General features: G+C 46.6%; 1 protein-coding gene across 4 annotated transcripts in view; it reads right to left on the bottom strand.

Annotated features, from left to right (window-relative positions):
• The window catches only part of Sergef (secretion regulating guanine nucleotide exchange factor), a 202831-nt gene that overhangs the window by 58005 nt on the left and 132364 nt on the right, over nucleotides 1-12462 (bottom strand). For all 4 annotated transcript variants that reach the window (XM_087576314.1, XM_087576329.1, XM_087576319.1 and 1 more), the window contains one exon: nucleotides 8643-8679. In XM_087576314.1, coding sequence (XP_087432440.1) covers nucleotides 8643-8679 — 37 coding nt within the window. The remainder of the gene's footprint in view (nucleotides 1-8642; nucleotides 8680-12462) is intronic.

A 12462-nucleotide genomic window follows, 5' to 3' on the forward strand; every position in this document is an offset into this window, starting at 1 on the left:
TAAAGGGTGGACACTGTATGCCACAGATCAGTAGGGAAAAGCAGACAAACCCACTGTAAAACAACAGACAGGGACTTAACATCTTTGGAATGGAGGTCTTGAACTTTATGAAGAAGCTTTAGAAAATGCTTAAACAGTATTGTCTTAGTTACTTTTATATGGCAATGAAGAGACACCACTCCACGGTAACATAAAATAAAGTAATTCTGGACTTGGCAGCTCCAGAGGGTGTCCATGACCATTGAGGCAGGGAGCACAGCACGCAGCAGGCAGGGAGCACAGCAGGCAGCAGGCAGGCATACACTGGCGCAGTCACTGACAGCTTACATGTTGAGACAACCACTGTGGGGCAGACAGAAAAGCTAACTGGAATGGCTTGTGATTTTGAAACCTCAAAATTCACTCAGTGGCACACCTCCTCCAACAAGGCCACACCTCCTAATCCTTCCCAGACAGTTCCATCAGCGAGGGGACAAGCATTAAACAAATGAGTCGGGGGGGGGAGGGGCATTCTCATCTGAACACCACAAGATCTATATCTAAACACATACAAGGGACTCTATGAGACATTCACAACAGCTTTCCTCACAATTCCTCGGATAGAAATCCAGATGTCCACCAAGAGTTAAATGGATAAGCATGTGATGCGATCACAAAGAGAAATATTAACCAAGCAGCAAAAGAGAGCTGTTGCTGTACAGTGCATGAATAATTCTTAGAGACACAATGAGCGGGTCAAAAGTCAAACAGCAGCAGCATGATATGGCGTTCAGACAGACACATATCACCGTTAGAGACAGAAGACAACAGGAATACTGACTGGTGTGGGGCATGAGGTCACCCTTTGAGGTGCTGGACATGTCTTGTGTAATGGCCTGGGTGGTAGTTTCTGAGGTACACACTTGTGTGAAAAAAAATCATTAAACCAAAGCCTTAGGATTGAAACATGTTACATATGTTCTACAGGCTTATCAGTGCTGTGACCCAACACACAGTTCAAGAGAAGAATTTCTTTACGTCGTGATTTCCGAGGCTTCCATCATTTCGTCAAGGAGGACACAGTAAAGTTGCTCACATCATGGCTGAAGGAAGCAGGTTGGAGTAGTAACAGCAAAGTGGTTAGGGCAGGACCTAGCACCTAAGAACCCACTCAAGACACCACTTCCTCCAACCAGGCCTCACCAATCACACATCTATCAGAGTCTACTCAAAATTTAAATCTGTTAATGAACTAAACCATTCATGAGGTCAACGCCCCATCCCTTCCCCACCCCAGGGTCTAACTGTCTCTGGAAACACCTCACAGACAGTCACGCTGAAGCCTTCTCGAATAGGTGCAATGCCAGGTGCCTTGGCATTCCCTTGTTTACTCCCCAACCCCACCAGGCTCACGACCAAGATTGCCCATTACATTCATTTATGGAGAGAGAGAGAGAGAGAAAGAGAGAGAGAGAGAGAGAGAGAGAGAGAGAGAGAGAGAGAGAGAGAGAGAGAGAGAACGAACCACCTGTGGAGGTCAAAGGACAATTTTCAGCTGTCAGTTCTCTGGAGCTCATGTCAGCCATGGTTCTGAAACTCAGGTTGTCAGACTTGGAGATAAGTGGCTATATCCACTGAGCCACCTTGCCAGTATGTAAATGTTATGCTTCAAGTACAAAAGCAATCAAAAGGGCTCAGTGGTTAAGGGTGCTGTATGCTCTTACCAAGGACCTGAGTTGGATCCCTGGCACCTACAGGGAGGGCACTTATCAACCCTTCTACAACTCCAGATTCAGAGACTCCAACACACACTTTTGGGTTCCACAGACACCAAGCAAGCCCATGGTACACAAACATATGTTTAGGCAAAACACATACACATAAAGTTAAAAGAAAAAAGCCAGGCATAGTGATGGACATCTTTAAATCCCAGCACTCAGAAGGCAGAGGTAGGGAGATACATCTCTGCGAGTTCAAGGCCAGCCTGGTCTATGCAGTGAGTTCCAGAACAGCCAGGGCTATGTGGCTATGTAGAGAGACTCTGTCTCAAAACAAAACACAGATTAATTTAAAAGTTGCCTTGAATATTTGTTCAACTGTCACATCAGACTCACAAAACTCCAAACCTTTACAACCCTCTATTAGAGACACTACAAAAAAAGGGGGCGGGGGGGGGGGGGGGAGACGGGCACTGTTGCATATTGCTGGTTGGAATAGAAAAATAGTATCATCCTTTAGAGGTGAAGTTGGTAATACATTGCAAAATTAAAAATAAACTTTTGTATAACTGAGCTTCTGGGCTGTGTCCTTTCCCACGGTGAAATAGCAATGTCCATGGCGGTACGGACTCATCACTTAGCAACAAAGATAAAATGTATCATCGGAGAAGACATTTACAGCCTGCCTATCACACTCCACAGAGGGGCACGCAAGCTTGAACAGGCCTCCGAGCACTCTCCAAAGCCCTGGGGTTCAAAGGTATCATTGCTAGAGCCATAAAATAAAAATAAAAATGTAATTTTTCTCCATTACACTTTTTTCTCTATTAAATTCTGACAGGGCCCTGTTTGATGGGTGTCAGGCCAAGGTCAAATGCTCCACCATGCATCTAACAAAGGTTCCAGGGTCGCCAGCTGGAAAGCACCAGTAAAGTGATGCATAGACCGTCATTTCAAGTTGGGTCAAGAAACGGCTTTGCTAAGGAAAGTGGGGGCCATGCTTCTGGCCAATATACAAGTATTTAACAAAGGCTGTCTGGCAGGCCTTGCGCTCCAGAATGCCATCACCAGTAATGTCTGAGTGGAGTGTGGAGAAAGACAATGTAGCCAGCTCCTCTTGCCTGCCTGCCCGCCCGCCCGCCTGCCTCCACTTCTTTTTATGTATGCCTACATATGCATGTGCTCCTCTGGACGCACATACGTGTAAAGGCCGAAGACGGCTTCAAATATCAATCCCCAGGAGTTGTCCACTCCTCTCAACAATGTCTGCCACTGCCCTGGAGGCCACTGAATAGACAAGGCTGGCTTGCCAACAAACACAAGATAAGATGGTTACTCTTGACTGTCAACTTGATGGAATTTAGAGTCACCATGGAAACAAATGTCTGGGAGTTTCAATGAGGGACGGTCTAGATTAGGTTAATTGAGGTGGGAACACTCACCCTAGAAGTGGGTGGTGCCATTTCCCGGGCTGAGGTCTCAGACATAATGAAAGGAAGAAGAACCGAGCCCAAGGGTTGGGTGGTCTTTGCTTGCTATGCACGAAGGGAGCAGCTGCCGTCTTTTCCGACTGCTGCCCCTTCCTGCCACGATGGAATGGTGAGCCAAGTCAACTCTGCTTTCCTCAGGTTGCCTTTGTCAAGTAGAAAGAAGAAAAGTTCCTAGAACAAATGGGGCAGGGGTCTCCTGAGCGGCTCAATCATGTGACCTCACTCATCTCTGCCAACAATGTCTACAGAGGGAAATCCTGGATGAAAAGAAATGGAAAAAGATGACTAATAAACCAGGCGAGTGTGCAGACCCAGAGCAGGACCTTGGCATGCCTACACCACTCAGGAAGACCCACTTCTGGGGTGGGCGCCATGTTGGCAAGGTTACAGACTAGGAAACCAGCTCAGCAGGGCAGGGTAGCTGCAGGAAGCAGGAGGTTGAGTGGGCAGCCCAGTTACAGCCAATGGACTCGTCTCTCTCCCTAGCTGTCATCTAAGCACCCACAGGGCTAGATCAGGCTGTCCCTCCCAGGCAGGAACTCACACCACCTGCCATCCTGCCTCACCACAGGGGCCTGGTGGCAAGCACTAGCCATGCCAAGAATGACTTAATTGGGAAACTAAGGGAAGAACTCATTGGAACTGCCAAAGGAGGACAGAAACCTAGATGCCGATAAAGTCACCACAGAATTCTTCTTTCTGGAGGAAGGTGAAAGTGAGGCCCAAGAGGCTCACCCAGGGCTGCATGGGCAGGGACTGGGTCCCTTTCTGGGAAGTGGGTAGCAGAATTCTGACTCAGAACAAACCTGAACCGGCACCATCCCCAGGGCTGCTGAGATGTCCAGATCCCAAACAGGGGCAGGATTCATCTTACCACGGCCTCGGGGCTACATGCGACTTTTGTCCAGGACACAGACATCCAGGATGAAGACACATTTTTCTTAGGTCACTATGGCTTTCAGGGAGCCTGGGTCTCCCTTATAGTCAGTTATAACCCCGCCCTTCTATGAGCAACCCGTTTAACCCATCTCACCTCTGAGTCTCATTTGTGCATAGTGGTTAGAACATGTGTACCTTGTGTAGAGTTGTGTTCACTCCCCCAAGACAGAGTAAATCCCTACGCCATCCCCTCACCCTTCCCTGCCTCACTTCTCTCCCCAGGCTGTGTAGTCTGGTACACACTCGCTAACCATTAAGGCTCCTGTCCATGAGCAAAGAGTGGCTTCTTTTTATTCCATTCCAGCCTACTCTGGAGGTATTGCAAGTCTATCATGTAGGAAATATAGTGTCAGGCACTGGTGCTGGGCTCCGGGTGGACTGAAGGCAGGAATCTGTCTGATCCTGCAATGACAGTGGAGCTGGGGAGTGGGCGGCAGGCACTCAGGCTGCTAGGGCTCCTCTTCAGCGTGTCTCGCCGGCCTCCTGCCAGGGTGAACAGGCAGCAGCATCTTGTTACTTCGCCTGCAAAGCACACACTCTGCAGGGCTCCCTTTGAGGACTGCTACTCCAGAGCACCTCTGATTCTCTGCTCCCGGGCAGGTGGACATCTGAGAATACTGTGGATCTACCTGTCCTCATTCTGGGCTCTCTGTTCAACACACAGGCCCTGGGCAGTAAGGACAAAATAAAAATTGCATTTGTGGGGCTAGAGAGGACCTGAGCTCACACACAACTGGCGCCCACACTGGGGGCCTCGGGAGTTCTGATGCCCTCTGACCTTTTGGCTCCTTCATGCGCATGGTGTATATAAAGTTACAAAGGTCCACGTGCGTGCACATAATAAATGAATGAATAATTTAAAATTATACTTGCTTTTTTGTTGTTGTTTCCTTTATTTTTAGTGGGGTGTTACAGGGTCTCTATAGCCCTGGTCAGTTTTGGTCATTGCTATGTAAACCAAGTTGGCCTCTTATAGTGATCTCACTGTCTCAGGTTCTCACGTGCTGGGATTACAGGTATGTACCACCACACCCAGCTTAATTATTTATTTACTCATATTTATATTCTATTGTATATGAATCTGGGGATCAAGTCCTGCACCTCATGCACATGAGGCAGGGGATCTACCTCTAAGCTCTGTCCCTAGCACCATGTCTTGTCCGGTTCCCTCCACTGACTCTCATAGCCTCATCCGGATAACATTGGCTCACCTCTTTCCTGAAATACCTTCATGTCACTCTCTCAACAAAGAAACACCTCACTAGAACAATTCTCTAACACTTTCCATGCCGAGGTAAATAGGAAACAAAGAAATATAACACGTGTGCTGCGTTTAGGATTATGACCCCATTGTATGGATGAGGAGGGAAATGGTGTTCACACAGAGATGGGGCCGGTTTGAATTGCAGCAGTCTACCTCCTGGCTCTGCTCTTCCCAGGTCCCAGGCTGCCTCTGCTGGTCAGCTTCCCGCTCTGCTAGCCTGGGCTCTCTCTTGTGACTGAGCTATGCACTTCATGTATAGAGATTCCCTTCAACCTTTGTATCCATGCTGGTCCCAGGGGTAACTGCCTTCTTCCATCCAGCGATGGCAGCAGCAACAGAGTCTCTCTAAAGGATAGCCTGAGAGTCTCTCATTAGCTCATCTTAATTACAGCCAGACCACAGCAGTTTCTGTGCAAAATGCTCACTCCTGCTGCAAGGTGGGCAGGTTTGCTGATACAGATTCTAGCTCCCTCTCTGGCTCCAGCTCTTCCCGTCCCCACTGCTGCCTGCAGCTTCCCTTCCCTGGGGTCCTTGGTTCTCGCCCCTGTGCACATGACACTGGGGCCAGCAAACAGTGCCCCAGACCACTCCAACCCTAGGCAGCTGTCAGTCAGGCTTAGACAGGAGTGCTATGGCTCTCCGAGTCAGGTGCTACCCATGGTGCTGTGCATAGGCAAGAAAGATGAGGGGACACATAGTGCTTCCCCTCCAGAAGCCAGGAGTCCAGGCTAAGACACAGGGAATGGAACAGACCACTGTCAAGAGGCAGGCAGGGGTGAGCGGTAACAAGTACTAGAACACAGCCTTCCAATTCACAGGTGGGAGAACTAAAGCCAAAGAAAGGCCACCCAGAGAACAAATCACGTCAAATGACAGCAACCAACATTTCTTTAAAAAAAAAAATTTTAAAAACTATTTTACTTTCAGTTTTAATTATCTGCAGATGTGTTTGTACAAGTGAGCACAGTGTCCATGGAGGTCAAAAGAGGGCATTGCAACGCCTGGAGGTGTTCGAGTGGTTGGAGGTTGCTGGACACGACTGCTGGGAACCAAACTGGGGTCTTCTGCGGGAGCGGTCCACACCGCATCACACCAGCACTGTGCGCTGGGTACTGTTGCCACCTCTATTTTAATGATGAGGGGTTAAGCACCTCGTCTGAGTCCGCGCTACTACAGAAGCCTGCTCTGAACTCTGGCCCCTCGCCACAAACACTGCAGTCTGTGACGCCCAGCTTCTGAAACTGTGGTGACAGCCTCGTCTGGGGTACAGTGACTAAATGTGGGGGTTGTGAAAGATTTGGCAGGAGTAAAAGGCTTCTGAACACACAACAATAACAAATCATTTCAAAAGCAAACATGTAACGGAGCCGGGGAGTTGTTGGCAACGCTCGCCCATGTTATATCACGTGATGCCCATGTTGTGTCATGTGACTTCACTGCAGCTTTGATTCTGAACACACAACAAACACTGCCCGGAACACTGAGGCTCAGACTCCCCGAGACACAAATTAGTTTCTGCTCATACAGAAGCGTGATGGATGAATTATAAGGACAAAGATGTTGTCCACATTGCCCTATTGTGCCTCAGTAGGATCAAAGCCGTGTTATCTCTGGAGTGTGCTCAGCTAGAGTGTTTGGTTTTAAAGTCCTTAAACAGAGCGGCACAGAGGGCTCAGTGAGTAAAAGCACTTGCCACCAAACCCGAAGGCCCAAGTTTTGATCCCCGAAACAAGTGTCATGTGTGCCTACACACACACACATGCACACACAACACACACACACACACATGCACACACATACACACACTCAGACACACACACACAACACACACAACACACACACACCATACACACACACATACACACATACACACACTCAGACACACACACACAGGCACACACACACACACATACACACACACCACACACACATACACACACACATGCACACACATACACACACTCAGACACACACACACCATACACACACCACACACACATGCACACACAACACACACATATACACACACACCATACACACACATGCACACACATACACACACTCAGACACACACACAACACACACAACACACACACACATACACACACACATACACACACACCATACACACACATGCACACACATACACACACTCAGACACACACACACCATACACACACCACACACACAACACACACACACATACACACACACACACACACACACATACACACACACCACAGCAACAACAACTAAAAACATTTTTAAACATCATTTAACGAATTTTGGCTTATGCTTAGGATAGAATGTCCAACAATTTTTGAAATGGTCTTAAACATCCCGCTGTCTTGTACTGGGTGCTTATGTGAAGTGCTCTGAGCCCCGACAGCTTTGAGCATGTCCCATCTACAATATCAAATACTCAATCGAGATTTAACTCTGTGTGTCAAAAGAAACACACACGTACATCTCATTAGTACACAAGTCCGCTTTGTCCTTTAATAGTAAAAGTTAGTGTCTACCAAAGAACTGTATTTTTAAATAACTGGTATGAGCTGTTGCCAATATATGTCTCACTTGTATACATCCTTTACACACGTGTACACTTGGAGTCATGTTCAGCCTAATTCGACCAGGGAGAGTAACAGACAGCTTTCCTGAGTGAAAAGCTCACGGGTGCAGTCATGAACTTGTGTTATCCAAGGCCAGAGAAGAGGACGCTTTAATGAACCAGGTTTGTGCCTGACTGGGAGCTCCCTGGTTCAGGTATACACCAGGCAGCAAGGACTGAGAACCAAGCCCTGTACTTTTCAAACACAGAGACAGACAAAGAGGAAAGAACGTTCTAGAATGGGTTTGTCCAGAGAGTCAGAAGTATCCAGCTCACTCCTCAGTGTTATGTCTCCCTACTCATGATGCCAGAGCCTGTGAATTAGGTCATTAAATATGATTTTCTGAGGCAGGAGCAAGCTCAGGCAATTTCAGAAGTTACTCAGTGAAACAGGCTTCAGTGGTCAGAAAACGGGCTTCTTCTAAGTGATCTGTCACCAAAACAATGTCTCCCAAATCTTCCCCAACTCTCCCCCTCTCCCTGACCCTCTCTCTATATATATCCCAGACAGCCTGGAACTTGTGGGATGCTGGGAGGCTGGGTACCCATGCACACCACCAAGCCTGGCTCCCCAAAGGGTCTTCTCCAATTATATCAACTGGGCTTCACAATCAACTGTTATCGGTGTAAAAGGTACTTACTAATTACCGCCAAATTGTGCTCTGAGCCACAAGAAACCTGTAAAAGTAAAGAAAATATATGCATTAGAAAAAATGTATACATGTCTCAGCTAGTGGTCACCGTCATTTTATAATGACATGCACATCCATTTTTTGGCAACCTTTAGAAAGATGTAGAAAGGAGCATCGTACACAAAGGTTAAAATTATAATTGTAACATTCACAGCTACATAAAAAGTCAGTGTGAGAAAACATTGCATGGAAATGCACCAAGATGTTAAAGCTGTCTTTAGCCAGTTAGACTGCCAGTGATCTCTTCTTTTTACTTTTTATTTTTTGAACTTTCTTCTTTTTTTACTTTAATTTTTAAATTCGTTTTCTTTTTAAAAAAATTTTTTTGCACTGTATTTTGTGTAGGATTTTTTTATCTGCATGTGAAGCTATGCACCCTGTGCATGCAGTACCCACAGAGGACAGAAGAGGGCGCTGATCTCCCAGGGATGAGTTTCAGACAGTCTGGAGCTACTGTGTGGGTGGTGGAATTGAGCCTGGGTCCTCTGTCAGGGTTCTTAATCATCAAACCATCTCTCTAGCACCCCACACATACAAAAACCATAGACAGAGTCTCGTGGAGCTATAACTGGCCTTAAACTCCCACTTCCCTGTCTCTAACTCCCGAATGATAAGATTTCAGGAGTATGCTGCCACACTCAAAACATTTTAAAATTCTCTATAATGTACACATTATTTTAAGAGAACCGAAAGATATAGTAATAAAGATAACAGCTTTCAAATACTGGACTAAAATGACCACCACATTCAGTGATAAAAGGAGCCAAGGAGTCAGGGGAAGGGATGTTCCTGATCTGTCCCTTCCTCCTTCCAGCCCAGACGCCCGTGGCCTCGAAATGCACTGTGTGCTCAAGTAAGTACATGCTTGTCTGTCCACCCAGAGTGGCCTCTCCTTACCGCCTACATAAAAGGCTCTTTTTTTTTTTTTTACCTCAGAGCACCCACTGAACTCCTTGGCTAAACTCCTTTAGGCTGGCTTGGGCACTGATGTCATTCTGCCTGGTCAGAATCATTCTGTTTATCCGGCACCACAGGCACCACATTGCAGCAGGCACCTTGCCTTTCAGTATTTCTTCTGGTCTCTGCTAGACGCACACAGTGAGCCTCACCTCTGTATTGCACTGGTGAAATGTACAGAGCCTGGGGCTCAGTTAACATCTCACAGACAAATGAATCAAAATGCCAAGTGCATGAAGGAAGAAAGTCTCAGAGTGAGAGGGCAGTGGGTCGTCAGGGTTTGAACCCAGAATTTCCAACACTGGTGAGCTCGTCTACCCCTTCAGTCTCTACCAGCTGTCAGGAGGAAGTGGAGGGATGGAAAGGCAGAGGTGGCTCCCTGAATGCAGAGGAAGAAGCTTTCTAGGCTCTGGAGAAGCATGTGTGACCAGCGTTAGGGCACTCATTTTAATCCCAAGCCGGAGAAAAGGAGTAGCTATTCTGGACGTTGATATGGAAGGGCCATGGGTGTTGGCTACGTTACCAGGAGAGAGGGAGGAGACACGGAAAGAGGAAATGATTTGTCCTGGGTTCCAGGGCAAGTCAATGTGAGAACTTTCACGAGTATGGGAATGATTCCACGAGAGCAAGATCATCTAGCCTGTCTGTACCTGGCTTATCTAACAGAATGCTCCTTGGGTTCATCCATGTTATGGCCCACATGACTGATTACTAACAGTGTGTGGTATTCATAAGAACCTCTGAGTAGCAGAAGTTAAGAGGCATGCTGTGCATGCACGAACTGGAGTTCAGATCCCCAGAACCCATGCTAACCCAGGGTGAACACGGTAGCCCACCTGGGATTCCAGTCTCAGCAGATGGAGACAACAGATCCCCAAAACAAGCTGGATTGAGAGACTCTGCCTCAGTGAATACGGTGCAAGAACAATGGGGGAAAACTGTTAACATTAACCTCAGGGCTTCACATGTGCACACATATATGTGTGCTCACATACATGCAAACATGAATTTACACACACATGCACACAAATGAAAAAAAGGAAAATTGCAGAGTATATTTTAAGCTTTTTTAACACAAAAATGACAGATGTGAGATGATACATAAATTAGCTTGACCTGGCCATTCTACAAAGTGTACTTACTTTAAAACTTCATGTTGAGGGTTGGGGATTTAGCTCAATGGTAGAGCGCTTGCCTAGCAAGTGCAAGGCCCTGGGTTCGGTCCCCAGCTCCGAAAAAAAGAAAAAAAAAACTTCATGTTGTACATCACACACACACACACATACACACACATCACATCACACACACACATCATACACACACACACACACACACACACACACGTGTGTATGTATATAAAACAGATATTTATTTAAAAAAAAATACTGGAGAGATTAGAGAAATGTCTCAGTGGTTAAGAGCACTGGTTACTCTTCCAGAAGACCTGGGTTCACTTCCCAGCACCACATGGTGGCTCATAGTTATCTGTGGTTCCAGTTCTAGGGACTGATTGTCCTTCCTTTCGGCTTCCATGGGCACTGGGCACACATATACCTATAGGCAAAGAACCTATACACATAAAGAACCTTTAAATCTAACACATTTAAAAAGACTAGTGCCACTGTGGCCCTCATACCCTGACAAGTTCCTGTCTTATGCCCTGGTGGAAATGAAAGTTCTAATGGCAGGAAGGGCTCAAAGCATTTCAGCAAGGCAGGCTGGAGGTGAGAAGGGCAGCCTGGGCTCCTAAGCCTTGCCCTGCACAAAGATGGGATTCCCTGGGCCACAGTCCACCTGGGAGAGGGGTCTATGCATGGACTCCGGGTGAGTGTGGACAAGAAGCCCTCTTGGTAAGTTGCTCTAGACTGTCTCTGAGCTTGAGGAGGTTTGTCACTGTCCTATGGTTACTCCCTGCGGACCAGAGAGGCATGATGGGAGTTCACCATGAACTTCCTGGCTGTACTGAGGCTGGCTCCCAAGTCTGTTTGTCACAGGGAGCGGCTTAGACTGATGAACAGGGAAACAACATGGATGTCTAGCAGTAAGCAAATATGTATGCAAATGATGGTAGAGCTATTTGATGGACTATTAAGCAGCCTAGGAAAATGATGCTTACACTAAGAAAATATCCCAAATATCATCTGAACTGAAAAAAAAATCACATAAAAGTTGTATCCATAATACATTATCCACTCTGTAATAAAACATGAATAAAAATGACTGAAAGGAGAAACAACAGAATGCTGACAGCGCCTGTCTGTTCTCTCTCTCTCTCTCTCTCTCTCTCTCTCTCTCTCTCTCTCTCTGTTTTACACACTAATTCTTGTAATGGGGGGAGATCCATTAAAAATAAGAAAAAATTATAATGCAGTTCTCTCCACATAGGAAAAAAAAAAGCCACTGACTATAAATTTATATGTTTAGAATTGGGGGAGGGGCTCCAAAGGTAACAGAAATAAATTATCAGGGCAATCACACACATCCTGGTAGCAACTCGAGTAGGCATTTTTGTTCCCACCAGTCTTTATTTCCAGAACATTGTTTCACCATGGTGACAGCAGTAGTGGTGTGGTGACAGTGATAAGAACAATAATTAAAACCACCATAACCCGAGGACTCGTGCATGCCAGGCTGTGCTCCAAGGCGCTTCTGAAACACTGGCACATTTTAATCGTCGCAGACATCTCTCCAGGTATGTTTAGCTTTGCTCATTTTGGAGATGAGGAGCTCCAGACTCATACATATTCAGTGGCTTCCACAGAAGGCGGCGACAGCAGAAGGGAAATCGGGTTTGTCTGATTTACAAGCCACT

The sequence above is a fragment of the Rattus norvegicus genome, chromosome 1 (genome assembly GCF_021556685.1).
Source record: "Rattus norvegicus strain SHRSP/BbbUtx chromosome 1, alternate assembly SHRSP_T2T, whole genome shotgun sequence".
NCBI classification, from domain to species: Eukaryota; Metazoa; Chordata; class Mammalia; order Rodentia; family Muridae; genus Rattus; species Rattus norvegicus.